This window comes from Acanthopagrus latus, chromosome 7, assembly GCF_904848185.1.
Source record: "Acanthopagrus latus isolate v.2019 chromosome 7, fAcaLat1.1, whole genome shotgun sequence".
NCBI classification, from domain to species: Eukaryota; Metazoa; Chordata; class Actinopteri; order Spariformes; family Sparidae; genus Acanthopagrus; species Acanthopagrus latus.
The window spans coordinates 19,978,044-20,003,008 of NC_051045.1; the positions used below are offsets into that span (position 1 = coordinate 19,978,044).

The 24,965-nt window shown below is 42.8% G+C and overlaps 5 protein-coding genes across 6 annotated transcripts in view; 3 read left to right on the forward strand and 2 right to left on the reverse strand.

Annotated features, from left to right (window-relative positions):
- Positions 1–1,053: 1,053 nt before the first annotated feature.
- LOC119023133 (vesicular inhibitory amino acid transporter-like) lies at positions 1,054–4,585 on the forward strand. The gene is made up of 2 exons (XM_037104823.1): positions 1,054–1,584; positions 2,410–4,585. Exons 1-2 carry the CDS (start codon positions 1,204–1,206, stop codon positions 3,595–3,597), a joined length of 1,569 nt encoding a protein of 522 aa, XP_036960718.1. The 5' UTR covers positions 1,054–1,203; the 3' UTR covers positions 3,598–4,585.
- Positions 4,586–5,353: 768 nt separating this feature from the next.
- On the forward strand, positions 5,354–13,024 carry bpifcl (BPI fold containing family C, like). Its single transcript, XM_037103068.1, has 15 exons — positions 5,354–5,556; positions 5,723–5,837; positions 6,010–6,141; positions 7,666–7,821; positions 7,908–7,971; positions 8,081–8,141; positions 8,296–8,387; positions 8,616–8,792; positions 8,922–8,981; positions 11,113–11,280; positions 11,739–11,806; positions 11,894–11,936; positions 12,041–12,101; positions 12,504–12,580; positions 12,699–13,024. The coding sequence occupies exons 1-15, from the start codon at positions 5,457–5,459 to the stop codon at positions 12,744–12,746; spliced, it is 1,422 nt and encodes a 473-aa protein (XP_036958963.1). The 5' UTR covers positions 5,354–5,456; the 3' UTR covers positions 12,747–13,024.
- Positions 13,025–13,442: 418 nt separating this feature from the next.
- LOC119022327 (PRELI domain containing protein 3B-like) lies at positions 13,443–19,072 on the reverse strand. 2 transcript variants are annotated; one of them, XM_037103069.1, is made up of 6 exons: positions 18,914–19,072; positions 17,337–17,505; positions 16,756–16,845; positions 15,677–15,747; positions 15,326–15,428; positions 13,443–15,223 (listed from the first exon to the last, which is right to left on the reverse strand). In XM_037103069.1, exons 1-6 carry the CDS (start codon positions 18,943–18,945, stop codon positions 15,107–15,109), a joined length of 582 nt encoding a protein of 193 aa, XP_036958964.1. In that variant the 5' UTR covers positions 18,946–19,072; the 3' UTR covers positions 13,443–15,106. The 2 variants fall into 2 exon arrangements, with proteins under 2 accessions (XP_036958964.1, XP_036958965.1); XM_037103070.1 differs by lacking the exon at positions 18,914–19,072 and adding an exon at positions 18,447–18,602.
- A 530-nt stretch (positions 19,073–19,602) lies between these two features.
- Positions 19,603–21,403, forward strand: atp5f1e (ATP synthase F1 subunit epsilon). Its single transcript, XM_037103071.1, has 3 exons — positions 19,603–19,750; positions 20,117–20,241; positions 21,203–21,403. Coding segments are annotated over exons 1-3 (159 nt in total). The 5' UTR covers positions 19,603–19,718; the 3' UTR covers positions 21,205–21,403.
- The window catches only part of si:dkey-11f4.7 (piezo-type mechanosensitive ion channel component 2), a 32,137-nt gene continuing 28,371 nt past the window's right edge, over positions 21,200–24,965 (reverse strand). Inside the window, exons 53-58 of the mRNA XM_037105640.1 lie at positions 24,652–24,744; positions 24,047–24,216; positions 23,814–23,930; positions 23,386–23,465; positions 22,867–23,089; positions 21,200–22,705 (exon numbers count right to left, since the gene is read on the reverse strand). Of these exons, the coding sequence (XP_036961535.1) occupies positions 22,450–22,705; positions 22,867–23,089; positions 23,386–23,465; positions 23,814–23,930; positions 24,047–24,216; positions 24,652–24,744 (939 nt within the window). The 3' untranslated portion in view covers positions 21,200–22,449. The remainder of the gene's footprint in view (positions 22,706–22,866; positions 23,090–23,385; positions 23,466–23,813; positions 23,931–24,046; positions 24,217–24,651; positions 24,745–24,965) is intronic.

Genomic DNA, 24,965 nt, shown 5'->3' on the forward strand with positions numbered 1-24,965 from the left:
TGTGTGTGTGTGTGTGTGTGTGTGTGTGTGTGTGTGTGTGTGTGTGTGTGCGTGCGTGTGTGCGTGTGTGTGTGTGTGTGTGTGTGTGTGTGTGCAGAATATGCTGACCGCGACACCACACCACATTTTAACAAATGTCGGACAGATATTTCACGTGTGGGGGACACAGGTGAGGTCAGACGGAAGTTAAAAAAAAATGTCTTGAAAAAAATAACATAATTCTTGCACAATTAATAAAAACAAACAAAACTCTTCAATTACATTTGTGGTGTCGTATAGTGCAGACATAAACATATAAGGCTGTATAGATATGGTTTTGGATGGAGAACATTGTCGCAGGCCGCCTGCCTGTCAGGTGTGTGTGTTTGGTAACGTGCCTGCTGTTTGCTGACGGCGGCGCTGGTCGACCTGTTGGCGGAGCAGGTGAGACGCGTTTGATCCCTTCATTCATCACGTCAGAGACCAAACTGTGATGCTGCTGCCTCCAAATGACCTGACCGTCTCATCCGCGTGATCATCACTGTGCCACTGACACAAAGTCCCCCCCCCCTCTCTGTCTTCTGTATGTGTGTGTGTTTGTCTCTCTCTTTTGCTCTCTCTCCCCTTTCTGCCAGTCTCTCTCTCTCTCTCTCTCTCTCTCTCTCTCTCTCTCTCTCTCACTCCCTCTCTCTCTCTCTCTCTCTCTCTCTCTCTCTCTCTCTCTCTCTCCCTCTCTCCCTCTCTCTCTCTCTCTCTGCGGACACGCTCCTCGCTCTCTCCTCTCTCTGGATGATGCGCTCACAGATTCCTGTCTCCAACAGGACCCCCTGCTGACAGAACTGCCTGGCAGAAGAAAAAAAAAAATGCCAAATTGTCTTTTTTAACGCCAGATGCGGACATACTGTCGCGTTGGTCTGTGTTCTGGGGCGTTGTTCCTTCGCTGAGGCAGACGCCGGGGAGTGTTTTCTGGAGGGAGTACTATGGATGAGCAAGTGAAGAGAAGCGGCTGAGGATTTTGAGCGGTTTGGCTGAAACTGTCGGGCTGTCGTGTTGAAGGGTCTGCTGCGTTCACGTTACTTCGCGACGACGTCGAAGAGGCAACAGGCATGACTTTACAGTAGCGGCTCAAAACACTAACACGTCGCCCTGCATGCACCTGCGTCTCTGCGTTTTAACTCGGTAAAAACCATTTCCAGCTGAAGATCGCGCTCTATTCGGACAAAGATGGCTCATCTAATACGACACAAGATCTCCAACAAGCTGACCAACGCGGCCCACACGGTGACCAACAAATCCCAGGCCAAGGTCAGCGGGGTGTTCGCCCGGCTGGGCTTCCAGGCCGCGACGGACGAGGAGGGCCTGGGCTTCGCCGAGTGCGACGACTTGGATTATGACTACAGGCAAGGGATGCAAATGGATGTCCTTCAAGGAGAAGAGGAAGGGGGACACATGGAGGGGGAGGGCGGGCTGGAGGGGGACAGCCACTACCAGAGGGACGGCACCGGCCGGAGGGCCTCGTCCCTGAAGACAGGAGGCTCGCTGGATGAGGACAAGCCCAAAATCACGACCTGGGAGGCTGGCTGGAACGTCACCAACGCCATTCAGGTACGCTGTGATTACTGTCAGCCTGCATGTGAATGCTGAAGCACCATGTGCTGCACGGATCAGGCCTGCAAGTGGACAAAAAGTCACCTTGAAGATTCTCATGTTTTAGGATGTGATAATTTATAATATTTTTTTTTTTTATGTAGGCCTATGTGTGGACGCGCATCAGTTCACACAATCCAAGGTTAGAATAAAGCAGCGTGCTCAGTGATGTCGAATAAAATTAGACTGAGCTTTTTTTATATATATAATTAAGGAGAACAAAACGTTGTCAGAAATAAACGCAGGATTCAATTAAACCTTTAGCTCGTGTTTTGTGAGAGAACTCATGGCAGCCAGTGGGTCTTAAAATGTATTTATTCAAAGCTTTTTATCAGCGGGGCTGCAGGCAGGGCCTGCCTCACCTCGATAGCCCTCAGGCTGAATGGCACCCACGTGCTTATCAGCGGCTCTATCAAACTGGAGTTGTAATCAAATGAATTACAAAAAAATTCGTTTAGAATTGGTTACATTTAAATGATTTAATTCGAGTGGGCCTGCAGCCTGTGCACCAGAGAGGCCTGTCCTCAAGGGCGAGGCGGGAGAGAAAATTAACTGGTGGTTATATTAACGACGCAAACACCGGAGATGATGAACCAGCTGTGATAAATCACACACTTTGCGTTGCGCTGTTATTTTAATGCGCAGAATTGACATTCTTTTGTCTCAGTTATTACGTAAGGCGCGAGCCGTGTGAGCCAGCCACTGCATGCCCGGGCTGGCTCGGCCTGTCACCGAGACGCGGGCCTCGTCCATTACCACTCAACTGCGCTTCTCTGTCCGCAGGGCATGTTCGTCCTCGGCCTGCCGTACGCCATCCTCCACGGCGGCTACCTCGGCCTCTTCCTCATCATCTTCGCGGCCGTGGTGTGCTGCTACACCGGCAAGATCCTCATCGCGTGCCTGTACGAGGAGAACGAGGACGGCATCAAAGTGCGCGTGCGGGACTCCTACGTGGACATCGCCAACGCCTGCTGCGCGCCCCGCTTCCCGGCGCTGGGCGGGCACGTTGTGAACGTGGCGCAGATCATCGAGCTGGTCATGACGTGCATCCTGTACGTTGTGGTCAGCGGCAACCTGATGTACAACAGCTTCCCGGGGTTCCCCGTCTCCCAGAAGGCTTGGTCCGTGGTGGCCACGGTGGCGCTCCTGCCGTGCGCGTTCCTGAAGAACCTGAAGGCCGTGTCCAAGTTCAGCTTGCTGTGCACGGTGGCGCACATCATCATCAACATCCTGGTGGTGGCCTACTGCCTCTCCAGGGCGCGCGACTGGGCCTGGGAGAAGGTCAAGTTCTACATCGACGTGAAGAAATTCCCCATTTCCATCGGCATCATCGTGTTCAGCTACACCTCGCAGATCTTCCTGCCCTCCCTGGAGGGGAACATGCAGAAGCCCAACGAGTTCCACTGCATGATGGAGTGGAGTCACATCGCGGCCTGCGTCCTCAAGGGCCTCTTCGCCCTGGTGGCCTACTTGACTTGGGCAGACGCCACCAAAGAGGTCATCACGGATAACCTGCCTTCCACCATCCGGGCCGTGGTGAACATCTTCCTGGTCTCCAAGGCGCTGTTGTCCTACCCGCTGCCGTTCTTTGCCGCAGTTGAGGTCCTGGAGAAATCCTTTTTCCAGGACGGCGGGAGGGCCCTCTTCCCTGACTGCTACGGCCCCAACGGGCAGCTGAAATCGTGGGGCCTGGGCCTGAGAATTGCCCTGGTGGTCTTCACCTTGCTCATGGCCGTCTTTGTCCCGCATTTCGCCCTCCTCATGGGTCTGACTGGGAGCCTCACCGGCGCGGGCCTGTGCTTCCTGTTGCCGAGCCTCTTCCACCTGAAGCTGCAGTGGAGGAATCTGCTGTGGCACCACGTCTTCTTCGACGTTGCGATTTTCGTTATTGGAGGCATATGCGCCATATCCGGCTTCATCCACTCGATCGAAGGGCTCATAGAGGCGTTCAGGTACAATCTGCAGGACTGAGCGCTTCAGAGATGACCTTTACTGAGTGGCGATGTCCTCAAATGCCGCACTCCGGCAGGCCGTCACGACGCAGACCTTATCAATCATCATGTCGACCACTTGGCATAGGAGCTCACGAGGAGGATCGTTTGTGTGAAGTGTACATCTTTTTATTTTGCCTTCGTGATAATGTGCAATAATAAACTCTACAATCATTAGTGTAAAGTAGTTTACTCATTCCGGGGAAGAAAAAAAAATACAAAAAAAAACAAAAAAACAAAACGTGTTTTATGAACTGGACAGAGGAACACAACCTCCGCATGACAGGAGGTGATTAGATATGCGGGCACTGACGGGCCTGTCCAGGTATCAGTCTTCATGCAAAGTTGTCAAAGATCCAGTGAAAGTGTCCGCGGTGGGTCTAAACTGTGAGTGTGTACGTGTTTATATCTGGGGAATGAAATTATGTGGAATAACAATGGAGTGAATATGTTATTATTGTTTTTTTGAGCTGCTAGATATTATCATTAATCCCACATCAGAGAGAGAGAGAGAGAAAAAAAAATAAAAATAAAAAAATAAGACCAAGGCACCCATCAGGTCAGATGGGCCCCCCTTGGGTGATAATAAACCATGAATAACGTATGTGTAGTTGTTCGAACAGACTTATTTTGTTAATTTCAGTTCGGGGGTTTTTGTGTGTGTGTGTGTGTGTGTGTGTGTGTGTGTGTGTGTGTGTGTGTGTGTGTGTGTGTGTGTTTCGTTTCTTCCATCTTATGCCTATAGTAGTCCTCGTTGGCTTGTTTGTTTTTCTTGGTGTTTTCAAAGTGTCATTCTGGATGAAGTGAATTCAAAGTGCAAGCAAGTGGGTCCTTACTGTGTTATATGAAAAACTATGTCTGTCCGATAATATTCTCCTCCTATTGAACTTGTTAATTGTGATTTAATGGAACTAATCATGGTGTGTGAGACAAAGAGTATTTGTTGAATCAAGAGATAAATAAATCAAATATTTTATGGCTGGTGATTCTAATGTTTCCTTGAAATGCAGCCAAGGTTTGACTGGGAGGCGTCGCCGCTCTGACTCGCTCTTTCGTTTCTCGCTCTTCAGTTGAAGTTCCTCTTTGGAAAAAAACAAAAACAAACAATGTAATAAGTCAGCTTCCCCTTTCATAAAAAGGCAACTAGACTGCACTGTTCAAGTACAGTCGAGTCGGTGTTAAAAACAATTTTACAAATCACACATTCGCCTCAGGGGGGTTCATGCAGCCACAGATGCTAATTCAAATGTTTCTTGACAGGATGCAGAGACCCCACAGACAGCTTGTGGCAGACCGTGTGATAACCTGGCACTGCTGACATAAATCAGGTTGACACCTCAAACCCAGGGCACCTGCAAAGGAAAACAGGAAGTGGGCGACAGTCTATATCTCACACTGTCTTTAATGTAAAAGCTGATTGTTGTTGTTGACCCTAAAAGGCAACATAAAGACACACACTTTCACTTCCTTGTGCATGTTGGCGGGCCCTGACAAGAATTTTTTTTGCACTTTGTTCACATTCAACTCCTACAAAACTGATTTTATGTTTCAGAACATAGTCTTTAAAAACAAAAAAAACAACAACAACATTAAAGCTTCACTAATTATTTGGTTAGCACTGACAGGGCAGAATTTAAAAAAGTAGCTTCCTCAGACATACCAAACATACCAACCCGACACATCAGTCCCTCCCATGCTGGCTGCTGTCAGATGTCACTGAGTTTCACTTCTCAGTGATACAGGAAGCATAAAGCTGCAGTAAATCTAGCAATTCAACGGCAGTTCGACGAGTAAGTCAGTAAAGCCATTGCTTTACACCGCAGGGGGGCCCCCAGGAAAATGCTTCCGGCCGTGACAGTGGGGCTCATGCTCGTGTCTTTGACCTGTGGAGAAAATCCTGCAGTGCAAGTCGTTCTGACCAACAAAGGACTTCAGTACGGTAAGGCAATCCAAGGTGGTGTAACTCGCTCTGTTAAGTTCATTCAAACCCAAAAAATAATTGATTCAGGTCTTGATTGGGTCTTTTCGTAAAGACAAACACATCTGTGGACATGTTTCATTTGCGACAATTTGGTAAAACTTCATGGGAGTGCTGTCTGTCGTAGGAAAGCATGTCGGCACGGGATGGATTCAGGAAAAGTTGGAGTCTGTAACTCTCCCTGACATCAGCGGGAAATTACGCATCGGCATCATTGGCAACATAGACTACACACTGTCAGGGTAGGATTACTCTTCTTGAATATTCACTTCACAAGATCATATCCAAGGTGAAGACTCCCGCTTCACAATCAAACTTGGTGACAATGAATGAATGTAATGAATTTGTACTGAAAATCCTCATTACTCAGACCTGCGTCCTCACACCTGTCTTTGCTCTCCTCCTGTGCACCAGCATCAGTGTTACAAAGTGCGACCTTCCTGAGCCTTCTGTCGAGTTCTATCAGAGCACCACAGGATTCAAGACATCCGTCTCAGGCCTCAGCGTCGCACTAACCGGCGAGTGGAGGGCACACTATGGAATCATGTGAGTCCTCCCTAATCTCTGCCCTCCTTGTAAAATCCTCGAACCCCTGCACAGCCAGGGTTTGTAGTGATACTAATATGACAGAAAACATCCTATAATTTAAGTGTATAAGCACACACACACACACACACCAGTTTGAAATGATGAAATAGAAATGCACAATGAAATCTTAATGAGGAAGTGATATTAAGGTTATAATTCATGAGCCTTTGTGATTGTAGTTCATGTGAGGTCAGTTAGAAAAAGGGAGTGTGGGACATCATCCCATAGAAATTGACTTTTATGTCAGCCTGTAAAGGTTCGGTGTGCAGGATTCAGGAGGATCTATTTGCAGAAGTAGGATATAATATTCCCAATCTGTTGTGTTTTTATTTACCGGAGAAAGAGCATTATAATTCACCACGTTGAATCACCGTGTTTCTACAGTAGACGCGATGGACAAACCAGACGGTGGCTCCAGAGAGGTCTCTTAGTGTTATTTCCACTAAGGGGAACAAAGAGGGACAGATTACAACCGTTTCATTGGTTGTAAGCTGCTACCTCATCGGTAGAGTCCACTAAATCCAGACTGGACCATCAAGCTCCCAAAAAGTGAACAATCTTACTGTAAATGAATTGCATGTAAATCAGATCTTGTCAAACGATCCTAAAACAAATGGCGTTAGTTGGATGGGTTAGCTAGCAATATAGAGAGAGACCAGCAGTTTATCACCTCCAACAAGAGTGCACAGAAAAAATGTAAATTCATCTGTCCAATTAATATTGAATGTGAAAGTAACATCATATTGAGGATGTGGGGCAGAGGATGTCTGCAGTCTGCACGCCACTGAGCTGTGTTAACATACACGTTCCTACAGGGGAAAACCACAAGAAAGGACGCTTGACTTTAACGTAACTTTTTGGATAAGTTCATCCAAAAAGGAAAATTCTGTCATTTGCTGCCGTCGATGAAAAGTCTTGTAGTCCGCAAACATTTGTGGAGCGTCACAGCAAAACAGAGCGGCAGCATTCTCCTGAACGACTGAAGTAGATGGGGACTTGTTTTAAAATGTAAAAAAAAAAAAACAAGACAAAAAAAACCCCTAAAAAACTAAATATGGCTGCAGACAGCTTGTCTGGCCAAAACAAGTCCCCATGTACTTCAGTTATTGAGGAGAATGCTGCAGCGTTGTTTTGCTGTGAAGTTCCAGAAACGTTCACCTGACTTTTCATCGACATGAGCAGATAATTGACTGAATTCTAATTTTTGGCTGAACTTATCCTGTTTTAATGTCCCTTCCTGTGGTTTTCCTCTGTTGAAATCCCCTCGTGTCTATCTTATCAAATCAATGATTACTTACCATCAAACTATACTGTGAACAAGGGAGGAAATAAGCAAAGAAGAAAAACAGAATATATTACTCTTCGTATACAATCACATGCAGGGCTGTTTATCATACCTGCTGTGTATGGTGTAGGTTGCATATATAAATGTCTCCCCAACACTGATGTGCACTGACTTTGTTTGTTCTGTGAGTTTTTCAGACATACCAGTGGGACAGTCAGCCTGGCTATATTCAATGTGGATGTGACCTCTGTTGTGAAGTTGGGGAACGACACCAACAGGCACCTGTCGGTCAGCAGCGTCAGCTGTAATGCTGCGGTCGGAGGTGTGGACATACAGGTCCATGGAGGACCCAGGTACAGCAGAGGAGAGGGAGAGGAAGAACATATAAGGGGTGACACTGATGTCAAGATATAAGCCCTCTGTTGTCATTTGTCAATAGCTGGATCGTCAAGAAAGTGGTGGCTCATTTCAAGGGGAAGATCGCAGGTGACATAAGGGACAGGGTGAGTGTTTCTGTCTTCTGTCCTGTCCGAACATCAGATGATACTAATGCAGAAGGTTTTTTTCAGTGGCGAGCACTGCAGGACATTTGCCCTGTTCCTTCCTCCACAGATCTGCCCAAACGTGGAGGAATCCATTGCAGTCTTGGAGCAGCACCTACAGGCCATGAACGGTATCACAACAGGCCACAGCTTCATAAAGAACCTAATTAACAAGACAAATGCACACGTTGAAACCACTGATGCTCAGTGGGTCACAAATAACAGTCAAGCATTAAAGTTTAGAAATTGATAATTCCATCTACTAATGATCTCTGTTGTGTCCAGTTTCCTTTGACGTGAATCAAGTCGTCACTCTTGACCTCCCTCTCACCGGCTTACCTATTGTTGATGCTTCAAGTCTGAATCTGGGTCTCAAGGTGAGCAAAAACACAGAAGTACTCTCATGTGATCGATTTTCTAAACTGTGGAAGTCCCCTGACTCAGCAGCACTTTCACTTCCTTGAGAAAAGAAACGTGAGCACACACACACACACACACACACACACACACACACACACACGTCCAGCCTGAGGGCCGTGAAAAGAAATATTAACAAAAAGGTGATCAGCTGTTGTAACTGATAATCTGCTCTTCTTTAATTGAAGGGAGAGTTTTACAGCATCAAATCTCCGACAGAGCCGCCCTTTCAGGCCAAGCCGTTCACGGTGCCCGAGCAGCCGGGCCGCATGCTGTCAGTGGGCCTGTCTGAATTCACCCTGAACTCCGCCTCATATGGTTACTACTCAGCTGGAGCGTTGCAGGCCGTCATCAATGACAGCATGGTGAGCACTGCATACCCGAGAAGACAGTCACCGTTTGAATTCGTGAATTCTCTTATCAGAACAATTCATCCATCTGTGATCTCCTCTGGCTTGTGACTAAGAAATGTTTTTTTTTCTCCATCATCTCAGTTACCTAAATTCTCTCCAGTGCACCTAAATACCAGTTCAATGGGGCCGTACGTTCCTGGGGTAAGTTTTTCTGTATCAGGGTTACATATAGCAACGGTATTAAATCACTGTGCGGATGACTTTATGTCAGCCCCCTTTCCTGGAGCAGGATTGCTTACTCTGTGCCTGCATCAGGGTCGAAACTTTAGACAGCTGCCTCATTTTTTACCTCATTCTCTATGATAGAAATGTTGTTTTCAAGAGCACTGAGGAAAAATAGACAACAAGAAGGCAGGCAAAGGAAAATACCAAAGTCATACAAAAACTGGAGGACAACCATCAAAAGAGTGTCACAGCCAAGTCAAACACAGCCATGGATATCACACCAGTTCTAGTGTGCTACATTTCCAAGCTTCTCTGCAAAATGGACTTGTATTTTTTCAGCTCTTTTACAGTCTACTGACAGCTCAAAGTGCTGTACAGATTCAAAACTGTGACCTTCCGATTACCGGACGGCACAGTGGCTGTACTTCCTGAGCCACAGCCGCCCCGAGGTTCTTCTCCACACATGACAACACAAACACTACTATAGCTATAGATAGAAGAAAGGAGAACTCGAGAAAACAAACGCAGTTCCAGTTCCTGTTTTTAGTTCTTTCATGACTGAACGCCGCAGTTCATCAGTTCATCAGCTGCGATCGATTGCATTGCATTCACTCCTGCACCTGAAAATGAAAAGAACTGACCAAATTAGCAAACATTTATAGATGTTGAGCAGCGATATGTGAAAGTCTATATTAAGAGTAATACTGAAGAAAAAAAAATAAATCCAGACAAAATACATTACTGTTGCCACCACTGAGACCCAAACTGCCACTGGGATTAGTGTCCCCAGAGCTGCTTCACTGCATCTGTGTGGAGATGAAGCCTGAGGGGATACATGGAGATTCATCTAATGAGCAACGCAAACTGAACAGAATGTTTTGACTGATGAAATGCACAGTTTATAAAGTGACCAGCAGCTGTATATTATGTGTAACAGATAACCCCCAAACAAACTAAAACATTTCAGCAGTTTATATTACTACGTACAGTAAATGTGACCGTGAACAAACACATGAACATGAGATGTCTATGAACATCGTATAATCAAGGTGTGTGTTCTTTAAAGTTTGGAGGTGAATCCCTGGACTGGTCGCTCTCGAGCAAGAACATAATTAAGTTATAAAAATCAGCTTTGATGTGTATACATAAGCATAAATTATGGTTGTAGTCCAAACGGTATCTCAGATCTTGGCCAGTTTAAATCCACTCTTTTCTGTCTAAAATGAAGAAACAATGCTATTTACAGATTATGAAGAGATATGACTTCTGCCTGTGACACTGTAGATCAAGTTGTAGTTCTTTTAGGTAACAATGTTAATGACAACGACCCAAACTGAGCGAAAAGAGCGACATTTCTTCTCCAAAAAGTCTTAAAATCTAGCTCAAAATCTAGACTCTCGTCTTTTCTCTTGCTGCCTCGGTGCCGATGCCGTCAGTCTGCTGATGTGCTCAGGTTCTTGTCGTCACCCTCGCCACGCCTTGTGTCACTGTGCTGCCCAGAACAAACTTATTTTTTGATGGCACACTTTCCTGATTGTAGGACAGTTTACAAATATAACACTCAAAATCAAGAGGGGTTGAAATGATCCATACTTAGAGGGCAGCAGAGACTAACTGACTCTCAGCTCAGGTCTGTCTTGCCTGAGTCACGTCTGTCCGACCTGATGGTGAGTTTAGAAGCTGTGCTGCTGCTTGTAAAAACCAAACCACTCCCTGATGAACTCGACAGGGGTCCAGCAGGACAGATATTAACAAGGGGTCACTCTCGTCCCAAATTATTTAATTAACAACAAAATAAAATAGGTAAAAGCAAATCCTCACATTGGAAAAGCTGGTAGCAGATAATATTTGGCATTTTTCGTTCAGCCAACTCCTGTGAGAAACAGCACAGATACAGATGACAGCAACAGTATTTCCTTACTGCATGTTAATAGTGAAAATATGTTGCACACAGCACCTGTCACACTTGACAGAAAAAGGGACTTGAGACTCAGCTTCATTTTAAGCTTTCAATTTAGGTTTTTCGTTTTTTTACTCTGTTGTCCTTAAAGTTCTCAGAATATCACAGGATGAAATGTTCACCATCCTCTGTTCTTCGTCTCTGCAGCTTCCTAAGATGTTTCCAGGCCTGCTGATGAGTCTGCAGGTTTATGCCAGAGAGGTTCCCCTGTTCTCTTTCCTGCCTGGCGCCGTCTATCTGGACCTGAGGGGCGCCGTCAAGGCTTTCGCCATCCAGCCAAACGGTACCCAGACCCCACTGTTCAAGCTCAACGTTGTGAGTACTTACATCCTCCGGCCTATGAATACATGTGTATTTATGTCTTTTTTTCATTGTTTCTTTCCTTATTTTACTCCTAATGTCAACGTTGCATTAAAGTAGTTGGGTAGTGAAGTGCATCAGCGTGTTTTTGCAAGGACATAAATGGTATTTGGAATAGAAATTATTATCACTGATAACGAGTCACTTCATCATCATGTAATCACTGAGTCCACGGATACATTAAGACTAATGCTACAGGATTCTTTAATTGGTCAAATCAGGTTGTTGGGAAATAATTGATGGAAAACTATTCTGATTAACAGTTTGAGTCATTTAGCCCACAAAGACACTAAACACTCCCTGAGATTTCTGACCTTCGTCACAGAGCAAAAGAGAAACAAAACAATTGACATGTTTATGGTGATACAGATAATCACTGACCGCTGCTGGAAATCTGAACCTCTTTCTTTCAGGACTCACTATTCAGCAGTAAAGTGTGGATCGCTGACGGCCAACTGAAGGGCTCCATGGCGCTGAACAAGTGAGCATCACCATGTTTCAGAGCACACACACCTGAGCCGCCCGAGCTCACAGACCGACAGTAACCACACTGCTTCTTTTCAAACAGCCTCACGGTGACGCTGGTCTCGAGCGAAGTGGGAACCGTTAAGGTACACAAAGGACACAAACACCATATCATGTTCTATGTTGATCACAGGCTGCCTCGTGTACGAACAGCCAAAGACTGAAGAATGCGTGCTGTCTCCATTTGCAGACTGACGCTATCCAGAACATTTTGTGGAAGGCGTCGAGCTTTGCCATGATTCAAGTGAACCGTGAGTCACTAGTTCCATCTCTTTGTGTTCAGTTCTCACTTCATGACTCTTTTCTACTTGAGTATTAACCAGCGTTCTGTTAAAATGATTAAAACGCCACTTTAAGGGACGAAGGTGAAATAACAAAAGCGTATTCTAAATGACACTCCTCTCCAATCAGTTTGAAATCCTGCTTTTGTTTCTTTCCTTTCTGATTTGCCATTATTTGGACAAAAACTGTCAGTGTAGGCAATACAACTTATTATTCTCTTTCCAAGCGTCACCACAATACACTAAAACAACACAGAAGGATGAAAAGTTTTTTGTTTTTTTTTAACAGATTCAGCAAAGTGGAGGGTAGAAAATGCTTTATAATGTGCGCTGTACATCTTCTGTATGTTGACATGGACTGTTCTGTTCCAGGGATCCTGGCTAAAGGTGTCACTTTACCCAGAATGAAACAGGCAGAGCTGGTCAACACAGTTCTGGAGGTGGATAAGGTCGGTTTAAGTTGAAGAACACACATTAATGTTTGGCTGATGTTTAGCTTTTTTAGGACACTTAAATTGATTAAGAGAAAGAAACGTCTGAGCTGACTGTCGTCGTTGCTCCTAACAGGGGTTTATAGCCGTCTTCTCAGACGCTCAGGTGCTGATGACTGACTGACCGGCCTGATCAGCCATGGACGCTCTTCATCACAGCTTGAATTCATCAGCTTCAAACCAGTGTGTGACAAAAGCACTTACAGGAGCCTTGCTATGCACGTGATCAATATTTCTGTACTCGGAATTTACACATCTACAGCTCATCAGGTCAGCAGTGATCACGCCTGCAGCTCAGCTTTATAAATGCATATAAAGTGGAGGTGCACAGCCTAAAACCTGATCTTTTTTTTTTTTTTTCCACTAGATGATGTAAAAAACAATAAATATGTTTTGATTACATTCTGTCTCGTTCATTTAAAAATGGTGGCTGAAAATGTTGTCATCAGAACTGTCTTTTCCAAGAAGAGAAAAAAAGGGGGGTTAGTTGGTTTAAAATGACTTTGCTTTTGATTCTTATGTGATTATTTCATCTATTAAATTCTTCACATGAAGGTTTTGGTTTGTTATCACTTTCAGTGTGTAGCTGTTATTGTTTAAACAGCCACCAGAGGGCATAAAAGTTTCAAAATATATACATTTAAAATCAAAATGTGCAATTATGCAGGCAAAAACAAACTCAAATGGAACATCAGCAGCAGCATTGAATAAAGAAACACTCCAGAGAGTTATCACCAATCAGAGGCAGTGCCCCTCTTTGTACACTAGATAGGTTAAGTAAGAGAACAAGACGTTTTTAAAGAAACACTTCACCACCACATCCTTGAAACAATGACATCTCTTTATTTTTTGAATCATTTCAGTGTGCACTCTTTAGACTGTTGACATTCTTGGAATGTAACACCACCAAAATATAAATATAAGCCTATATACTGCCACTGTTCCTAAAATGTTCCCCCATTGAACAAGAAAAAAAAAGACACTTTGTTCATGAGAGGAGACACTCTCCGGACACTGACTGGCTGATCGGTCAGTTATGCAGAAGACAATAAGAAACCATCCCGCGCTGGACGCTACACGACAACAGACAGTTAATTCTGAAAAAGATTTTATAGATGAAGCTAATTGGAGGCAGCTGTGACAAGGACCGGCATGCTGCAGATACAAAGACCTACAGATTTAACTTCGACCATGACAGCAGAGCAAGATACTGACTGTGGAGGAAGACTTGTGATGCTGAGCTTCCTTATTGTAACACTAGAACAGCTTTAGTTGTTCCACAAACCGTTTTGAATGTAAACTTTCATTTGTAGAACTGTCCTTATTTAAATTTCTGGAGAGAAGATAAAAAAGGAAGCACAAACATAAGAATTACAGGGCTGGTATGTGGCCTCCATCTTAATTTGGTCTTAACGAGCTAACAGGGAAACCGAACAAAGGTCAGCTATGTAGCACCTGAGAGTCTGCTGTGGGATAAGAAAAGGGAAATGTTGTATAAAAACACCACGAGCAATTTAACAGCCTTCGTCAATGTTCACCAATACAAATGCACTACTAATAACACTGTCATCTATAGACAGTATGAAGTACAGAGTGGGTTTGTACACTATCATTAATACAGTCTGAAAGTGTTTTTCAGTATTAAACCAGGTTGATTAAGTCTTTCACATTTAATCTTGGCACACACAGTAGTCCTGAAAGTAACCCTCTAAATCTCCTCCTGCAACACTGGAGAACGTTCATAGCACACTCATTTTGCAGCTGAAAATAAGTTAAACATTCAAGTACGCACATTCTTAGACTGTAACACTTGACTATGCAGCACATCACCAGTGAGAGAAAACAATGATAAAGGAAATAAATACTTTAAGCAATGGAGACATTTGTACCAAGGGCAAGACCAGAGAAGACCAGTTCACAATGCTGACATCTTTAGCTACGCTGAATCAAACAAAAAGGCCTGGAGACTTTCAGTAAGTAACAAGCCTTGGCTGGTCTTCATCCTGCACCCACGAATATGAGTTGTACACACTCACTCAGAAAATTGGTAGACTTTCAGTGTCAGTCTCTGCAGGAGCGATGAAGAGTGAAAGATTGGAGAAAGTGAAAGAAAGGCGAAACAAAAAGGAGGATACTGATGAGATGTGGAGGCACAGTGTGAATATTTAAAAAAAAGCTTCATCATCACAAGACTAAGTCCTATGAGCTTCAAGTGCAGTCCAATTCGACCCTGTTTGTTCTTTTTAACTGTCATCAGCTCAACGCTGCCCGTCACTGCCCACAGCCACGGTTAAGTATCATACTCGTCGGAGCAGACTGCTGGGGGGCACGAACTGTGAGATCTTGCGACGTTCACACACACACACACAAAAAAAAACCATACAAAGGGCCAAAAGATGGGGCTGTGGTTATTAGGCTGTGCTGGCAGGTGAGGTGAGAGGAAATGTCTGAGAGGTCCATCAGTTCTGTGGGGGAAGGCCGGGATCATTTGTCTGCAACAGCTGCTGCCATTGGCACGCGTATACTGCCACGAGCGGTCGCCGCCAACTCCTCGATTTCTGTGTTTAACCGTCTGATGACCCACTCCATTGCCTCCCGACCCTGACGCAGACAGAGGAACAGTGTTACGAAACATAACGTGTAGTGACAGGTACAAGTCTATCATCAGGAGGAGTTACTGGGGGACTTTAAGGGCAGCGTCACCTTGCCGGCATTGACCGAGATAGTCTTCGCCATGAGGCCCTCGAGGTAGCTGCTCAGACTGACACCTTTCACGCTGATCAGAGCCTCCTGCGTCAGCACCGTCCTAAACACACAACCACAGAAATAAACATTTCTGACAACATGAGCCAGCCGCAAAGCCTATATATATTAATAATTTTAGCCATCAAACATCAACTAAAAATATTCAGGCTCAAGTCAACTATTACCATTACTACTACAACTAATAATAATAATAATAATAATAATAATAATAATAATAATAATAATAATAATAAAAATGCAGGGTACATTTGAAGGTAATAAAGGAATATTTAGAACTGAGTCATTTACTTTTCAGGATCCTGCGGATGTGGTTTGTATGTCAACTTCTCGTCCACAGATACCAGGTTAGTGAAGGAGATCTGGATGGATAAATCAAAATAACATTTTTTATTTATTTACATTGCCACTCAGCAGGCATTAATTCCCTTCATTTATCAGCACCAACAGTTACAACAGTCAAGGCAGACGCATACATTTGAACTACTGATCCACTTTGCTCTACAAAACCGGGAAAAACAGGAAAAACATAAACCTAACTGCCAACATTATCACCAACAAGTGGAATGGAGCAATTATTCATATGTTTAAGTTACCCCTGTGTTTAATATGTAAAATGTTCACCTACATCAGCTAATTCAGTTCAACACCCCTTGGATTTGTGGTGAAGTTGATTTAAATGCAGACCTGACTCTAAACATTTCTGATGATAATGACTCTAAGGTGAAGACCATGTGAGTGTTTAAGAAATAAGTGACACATATCAAACACATTGGCCATATAAATGCATAGTGTAGTTAAATCAATACCTACGAGTACTTTTATGTTTTAACAAGCCAACACATTACATGACATTGAACAGATCACTGACTGAGGAAGTGTCTCAGGTTTAAAGGGGCTTAGGACGAGTCCACACATGCACGGGTATTTCTTAAATTGTAGCTTTTGCCACTCATTTTGCTCTTTTGTCTACACACGTTTTAGGTCACTAAAAACAGACCTGTGGCAAATCTCTTCCAGGCTTAGGGTTAGGCTTAGATATCAAGATATTAAAAACTCTCTTTTTTCACTGTTTGGGAAAACAGTTAATAAAGTGGACTTACTGTCACATTCTTACTTGAAAAAATAATTGTGTTTTACCAGAGAAACTCACAGTATGCGAGAAAAAATTAACTGAACGCCAAAGATATAATGATGCGTAAACTGACTGAGAATTTGTAATGAATAAAATAATCCCATCTTCAATCGCATAAGTTTAAATCTGTATAAACACTGGCACACTAAAATAACCCCTTCACAGCACTGTTATGTAACATCTATTCTCATTGATAGTATACATGTTAAGAATGATCGATGTGAGAACTACTTACATTTGTAGATTTCAGCTCAAAGGTCTTCTCTTTAGGGTCCACCACTGAATGTTCCTGAACATAAGTGCATGTTCTTGTTACCCCGATAATCTGGAACAGAGAGACACAACTCAGGCTTGGTTTTAAAAAAACAAAAACAAAACAGCAACCTAACATTAGGCTTGTTTGAGATGAGCAAGGCCTGCTCAGAGTGTATCACCAGTGATGGTCATACGGTGCAATTTGATTAGGTTTATCTGTGACTCGTTCTGACGTCAGGCAAACATTAAAATTGAGATCAAGGCAGCTGCAGCTTCTGAAGCTGGGTACTGCTGTTGCTGTCTCCACCACAGAACTTCAACATATCTGCCTCTCCTGATCTAAGAGCTGATTAAGAACAAACTAAATAGACTGGTTTGATAACATTTTAATAAACCATAATCAGACTTAACCAGATGCAAACATTTCAGTGACCTTTTTTTCTAGCTGTCCCTTTTTACCACAGCCTACTCTTGTTAACGTTCAGCACATTTTATCTCAAACTAGCCTATTATCAATCAAAATGAAAGCACCCTTGTGGTATTTCGTGTCATCTAACTTACAGACTTGGCCATTGCCGGGAGCCCCCACTCTGTGCTGAGCAGTCTGCTGCTGTGTAACCGTCCCTCTGTGTCCACACTTCTGTTAAGAACATCCACACCGAACACACCAGGGTTCATGGGGTTGGGGTACTTCTGCATTGCTGCCTTGGTCACCGTCTCCCATGGATGGCTGTCAAAAACACCATTTACATTAGAAACAGCAACTTTCTAATAGCTTCTTAACATGTAAGCAGGTGAATTTCAGCCAATGTTATTATTATAGCAAATGTGATGATGTCATTCGGCCCATTTTCACCACTAAGGTAGGTAACCGAAAACAGTGGATAAAAACAAACAAAAAGTTACTTTGAATACCATTCTTAAGCTTGATGCATAACATTAAAAACTTATTTCTTCACCCCTTAAAAATAATGATGACTTTGTTTTAATGGTTATACAAAAGAGACGAGCAGTTACAGCAGCAACAATAAACTTAGCTGCATGCACACAAATTACTAGTTCAGTTGAAGGAAAAATGTTTCAAACTCCTGGTCGTGCAGCTGGGTATACATCAAAACATGTAACGTTACAGATATACAAAATCCTCCCATATGTCTGGCTTCATTGATCTGCTTTAATTTGTCAAGTCACGTCATTCATGAGAAAAAGGGAAACACTGTCATAGTTGCTCTGCCTTAAAATGATACATAATAATTTATTTAAAAAATGGCCATGTTCATCGTTGCAGACTCAAAATGGAGGAATGACCAAAATATTAAGGCGGACTTATTTACGGACGGACCAGCCGTACAATGGCAGGTGGAGGAACGCCCCCGCCGCACAGCGCAGACCATCATCATCATGGATCCATCTAGAAACTAGTAAAAATGGACACAAATGTTCTAACCACTGTTACACACTCGTTACTGCCTGATAAGAAAAACACACCGAAAAAAAACCAAAACCAAAAACAGACGTATCGTTATTTTCATGAGAAGCTCACTCCTCTGACAGCCACACAGACCGTTATGTAATAACGTTTATGATGGCGGTACATAACGTTACGAACAGTTGCGGATTTTATCTAAGTGATTAACATCAAAAACATGAACTGCAAACGAGGACACCCACCTTCTATTATCTCGTGGCTCACATATTACAAGGAGCTTTCAAATCAAAAACGTCAAACATAAACAGTAAACAGCTGCCGTTACAGCGTCAGTTAGCTTCAGGCTAATAGCAAAAAGCTATAACGTTAGGTTAACTTAGCTCGCTAAAGCAATTTAGCACATAAAACGACTAGCGTGTATTTAGAAAAAAAGAAAGAAACAAGCTTCAACGTTAAACATACTGCTGAATGGAGTTCACATTTTACAAACATTGTAACTAAGTTAAACGGCAAACGGTTATGTAACTTGACCGTAGGTTTCTTTGTGATAAGTTACTTAACTTTTGTGCAACCTTAGCAGCTAAGGAGGTTAGCGGCTCTGTCCCGGACAGTTTGGACAACCCACAAAAAAACTTATTAAACGAAAAGAAACCAGTTACCTAACAGAGCTATTTGTGTGAGACATCATCATGGATATAAAACTACTCACTTGAAAATGTGCTCTGACGCCCAGATCTTCATTTTATTAGGCTTTTCTGTCAGGGCTCGGGGAGCCGGCGAATAATGACAGCGTGACCGAGGTGAGGAAGAAAGGAGGGACCGAAGGAGACAACCTTTAATGGAGCCTCTGTGGCGACACTCCCTCTGGTGGCGCATACGGGCACTGCACAAAGTAATAATACAGGACCAGTACTTTTTTTACTGGTTTTACTCCACAACAATTATTTTACAAGTATTGTTATTGTTTACATTGTTACTGTTATTCTGGGTTTGCTGTTTTATCACATTTCGGTAACCGAATATTTTTACATCCATGCAGCTCTTTTCTGTTGGTGGATCCTTTAATACATCTGTACAACCTGTACATAACCTGTAAAGTGAAGTTATACCAACAAAGCAGCTAGATATTTACGACCAGAAAATCATTGTCATCAGTAAAATCATTAAATTCCCAAGTCAAAAGTTCCAAAAATACAATACAATTATCAACACTACTACTACTACTACTAATAATAATAATAATAATAATAATAATAATAATAATAATAATAATAATAATAATATATTATGAGGATATTGTTACATTTAAAGTTTTCGTTTGACCTTATTTTAAATTAATTAAATGATAAATAATGTTTCTAGAGAAGAGCTGTCTGGGGGGCGGGACAAGCGACCGTCAAAGCTGTCAATCATGATCAAGCACTGTTCTTATTGGTTGTGGAAAAGACCAGCGTATCTCAAATACGTCATCACGCACATATCCGACCTGTCCTTGAAGCCACAACACAGCCAAGATGGTCGCGTACTGGAGACAAGCAGGCCTCAGGTAAAAATACATGTATATTCACAGAGTTAGCTCTCTGGCCAATGTCAGCAACGTTATTTTGATGAAGGATTTGTAATTGTGTTTGCAAATGTTCATACTTTGTTTGAATTCAGTGTACTTGGTCCCTACATGAGCTACGTAACAGCTAGCTACTGTCATAGCTATGGCTAGCTTTTAAATCCATGCGGTTAACTTAGAGCGCTCACGTTAATGCTAATAATCGTCCAAGATTTGACTCTCTCTGTTTCAGTGCATCAGATCCATTATTTGTTATTGTCGAGCAGTTATGTTTTGTGCTTCCAGAATGATCTCTGACAGCATTGCTTGCCCTTTAGCATGCGGCTAACAAGTGTGTCCTCTCTGCAGCTACATCCGCTTCTCCTCTATCTGCGCCAGCGCGCTGCGGGCTGCGCTGAAGCCGGAGTTCAAATCCGAGGCATTGAAGGCCGCAGAGGCAAGCGTCAAGGTCCTCAAACCCAAGACAGCGGCATGTAAGTCTGTTAGATATTTTTTTAAATCTTAAGGACGGAACTAAAATAATTATGTGCACATAGATGCATCATGGCTCCTTACAGTCTGTTTGTTTCAAAGAGAAGTAGGTTTGACATTGACTGGTGTCAGTATGCAGCTTTTCTTTTCAGTCACAGACTGGTAGAACAAGGACTCAGAATGTTGAGGTGACATTGAGGCAAAAGTACTGCAGAATTGTGATCCCCACTTGTGCACACTACAATATCAAAATGAACTTTAATGTAAAGAAGTGCCATTTTGTTCTATTGTTTAGTTATTACTAATTCACTGAATGAACACTTGAGCATCCCTTTACTGTTGTACCTTGTCAAGAAGGAGCTAGTTCTTCGTAGACAAGGTTGGTAAATAAGTGTTTCATACCTTTATATCTGCTCATGAGGTTAACCAAATGGCTCAGTGCAAAATTGCACGATCTACTTGAATTTTCTTAATGTGAGGTGATTACAATTATTGGAAGTATGAGATTAGTTGTTAAGCAAAAAAAAAAAAACTGACATGACTTCACTAAATTATAATTTAGTTTGCCTTATTATTGAAGAGTTCCCTAAATTGTCAAAGCATGTGCCCTTCTTGTGTTCAATGCAAATCTTGTTCTCCAATTTTCAAAAGGCAGATTAAACCCTTTCTTTGATTACATATTTCTCTACCTGTTATTGCCCTTATCTTGTGGACATGACCAAAGCCATTTATACGGTGCAACAGATGTGTGTGCTTTATGTTTCCTTCAATCTTTCATATATGTTATTTATAAATTGTTTATATTATAGCCTGCCCTGGTCATTGTCTGCTATGTTAAATGACACTGCAATAATTCTACTGTCTCTATTAAGCCTGAAACCTGCAGTCACTGATCTGAATGAGTTTTGCTTGGATGCTTTTCATGAGGATCTTGTCAGTAATTTTTCTGTCCTCCTTCTCCAGGATCTGAACCCATGATGTAGATAGTTTTTCCTTGAGCTGTGGGGTTGGTCATGTCCTGTCCTGTCCTGCAAGCTGTGGAGAAGGCACAAAAGATGGATGACACCAAGATGATCTGTTTTGAAACTGTGGACCCGAATGAAATAGCTTATTCCCTATTAATTTGTAATTAAAATTGTATTAAAGATGGACATCGGAAATACATTTTGTTTTGTTGTGCTGTTTCTTGGTTTGTGAATGTTGCTTTCACTGCGCTGCATAACAAGAAACCACTACATTTCTGTCTGCAACAACATTTTTTATTTCGGTATAAATTAATCAGTGCAGTAATCCATATAGTCATATCCAGAAACATGGTATTTACAGAGGTATGTGTGTGTTGTTCCATGAGTATGCCAATAGTTTGACATTGCATTTTCCATGAAGAATCTTACGCCAGGAAGTGTCAAATAAAAACCTCATTCTAAATTCATTTGAAAGTCATGCATTGCCCAATGGATTGAAAACAACTGTCAGGAACAGTATTGTTTAAACTTGGATTATTTAGTGGTGAAGCACATGTTGTTTTGTGTGTATGGTTTGCTTGTATGTAGGTCCAGTGTGTAGGGTTTAGTGGCATCTACCCCTTGCAATTGACTGAATACACATCCCCCTCAAGAAATTGGGAAATCAACCACTTTTACTTTTAGGTGATTATACAATAATGAAAACATAGTTATACATATTTCTGCCAGCAAATCCTGAACATGAGATGTTAAAGTAAATCCTTATGCTTTTCGCAAACTAAGGGTCGGTCAGACAGCCAACCAACAGAAATGTCAGGAAAAGTAAATCTTACATAAAGGACTTCTTGAAACCGTCATTCGTCCATAATCAAACGCAAAGTGTTTTTCTCGGTATACATGTAATAGAATCATGACAGGCATTTGACCTATTTTATATGAGGAATGACCTGCTTTAGAGTAAAATTCTCTCGCCATTCAATTAAGTTCAAAGGTCAGGATTAGTAGCGGAATCAGAGAGGGACTCAAAATCTTTCTCAGTGACATTTCAGCAGGATTCATGATTATAGCCAGATCATGAGACATGTTCACTCTGCTGCCACACAAATCTAATTATGACTGCATTGCATAAAAATACAATTTCTGCTGAACCAAATTTTATTTGCTCTAATACATCAGTTTGAAGTGACAGGAGTTCAGTGTGGACACTTCTGATGCCCTGTATGACCAGATAGTATCAGCCAAACCCTAGCTGTCTTTCTTCTCTCTGGTCATCTTGATCATGGTCTCCGGCGATCGATAGAGGAAGATTAGTTTCTCAAACAGCGTGTGCTCCAGCTCCATCTCTCCTGTCTCACGCACCACGAAAATGTCCGTGCAGAGTTTCAGGACTCGGTCCACACACGGCAGCTCCTCGAACATGATGGACCTGGATATCCCGTTGAAGAACTCCCTGACAAACTTTCCGACGACCAACACCACCGACATGTACAAGCCTATGATGCTGTGGTAATGGGGAAAAACATAGATCATCTGTGTCATCAACAGAAAAGACATATTGAGAATAGAGTGGAATACAGTGAGATATTATTATTACAGTTATAGGAGGGTTTAAAAACAGATTTCTGGACAAAAAGCAGGTGAGATCGATGTATAGTTACATACCCGTGTCCAGCCAGAAAACCCAGACTGGAGGGGCTGACTTTATCATTGAACACCACGATCTCTATGTTGTGGCACTTGCGTTTTGACGAGGTGACAACAGGGGAGCACTCCTCTACTGCCCACCACTGGTCTGCCTGTTGTTCTGACGCCGAAGTGACCTGTTGAAGTTTGATTGACATGGGCCTGAAGAAGGCCAGTGCCTGGTCAGGACGCTCCGACTGACCTGAAGGAAGACATGGCAGAGTTAAATTAAACAGCATGTTTTAACCAAGAGATCAGTGCATGGCAGATCACTCTGATTAGTTTATTAATCATATTTGAGCCCAGAAAGCTCAAAATGAGACCTGATAGCCCCAGATTGACCAGAAACAAATCCTGAATGCATTACAGACAAATGGCATCATATTATTGAAAAACCCAGCTAAGATGGATTCCTTTGGATATTCTAAATACAGTGCAGGTTCTATGTATACATTTTTAGTGATGTCAATAAATAATGTACAATAAACTGTAACTAACCGGCTTTCAGCCTGGTTGCCATTTTGGACTCTGGTCCTTTGGGACCCCGGAGGAACTTCGGCAGCAGAGAATCGATGATCCTGCAGGACACAATAGCAAAGTTTAACACCAAGTCAGACTGAGCGAATGCTGAGGGATGTTGCCGAGGTTGTTAATATGTTGAGAAATAGTTCATGACATACAGTCCTTCAACACATGAAGTGTCATGCTAGGGTTGTTTCAATACTGATACCAGTATGAAACTCGATCCCAAAAAAAATTTCCCCAAAAAATGATCTTATCTTATTTATAGATTTTATTAGCATGTTAATTTGATGTAACAAAGTTTTTCTCTAGCATTAAAATCTCTAGTAAGGAAGGAATCTGCATTTACACCTCTCGTAGTACAACTAACACCAGCCGGTTTTGTTCTGTTTACTGAGACTCACACTTGTTTGCTGCTGTTGCCTTTGAGCATCTGGACGATCCCTTCCCTCAAGACCTTGTCCTCAAACTTCACAGTGTGTTCTCCCACCGACTCTACGTTCATTGATATTGATGCATTCCTGTGCGGAACGGAGAGGAGCGGTCAGTACACACTTACACTTACAAACACATAACATAGCAGACAAACACACCCACACACACACACACGCACACACACACATGCACACACTCTGACCTGAGCAGCGTCCAGCGTAAGGTCATGTATATATGAGTAGAGTTGCTGAGCTCCACTATCATGGCCTCACGACTGGCTGGGCTGATGCTCCACAGCAGACTGGCATCGCTCTTGATCTTCGCAACAACAATGTCGTCTGCAAAGTAGTTCATTATGAACTGCATAGCAGCCTGGGAAAGAGAAAGGGGGTTAGATTGAGTTATTTCGACACATTTCACCAGAGTACTAAAATGAATTAAATCCTTATTGTGTCTCTGAGTGCCACATGACAGACAGACAGGAAACACGAGAAGAGAGGTATAATATGCAAGGTGGCCGCCAGCCAGAAACCAGTAATGTTGTTTTTTTTAATCATTTGTTTCTTAGACTAGGAAACTGGATTGATGGACGGACGGATGGACAAAAAGAAAAGACCCGTCAAGATCAGATTTACATAAATAGTAGAGGGAGCGCCTCCTCATGGCTGTGGGCAGTTATTATGATTGATCCAGTTATTTCTAACTTTTTAGAAACACTTTACACTCTACTGTCACATTTCCGGTGGTGACTGGTTTTGTCTCACTTTGGTGTTTACAGTGTTATTAATGAAAGGAAGTCATTCTTACTGGCTGGGTCGCGTAGAGTTTGGCGAGTCGGTTGAAATCAGCCTCTGTGTACGGAACCAAGTTCTGCTCCTGGGCGCTCATGGTGAACAGAGGCTGTGGAAACACAATGAGAATGACACACTTAAGAGTAAAACCCACACACACACACTGTAGGTGGCTGGTTACTGTTGAGGGCAGGTAAAAACACTGGTGTAAACTATGATGGACCTGCAGGGCTGTAGCGGCATCGTTCTAGGGATGGCAGTGTTGGTCAATCTGTCGGTCAGTTGGCTTCTTTGGTCCAGACTGAAATACTGTAACTCCACCAAGAGGTT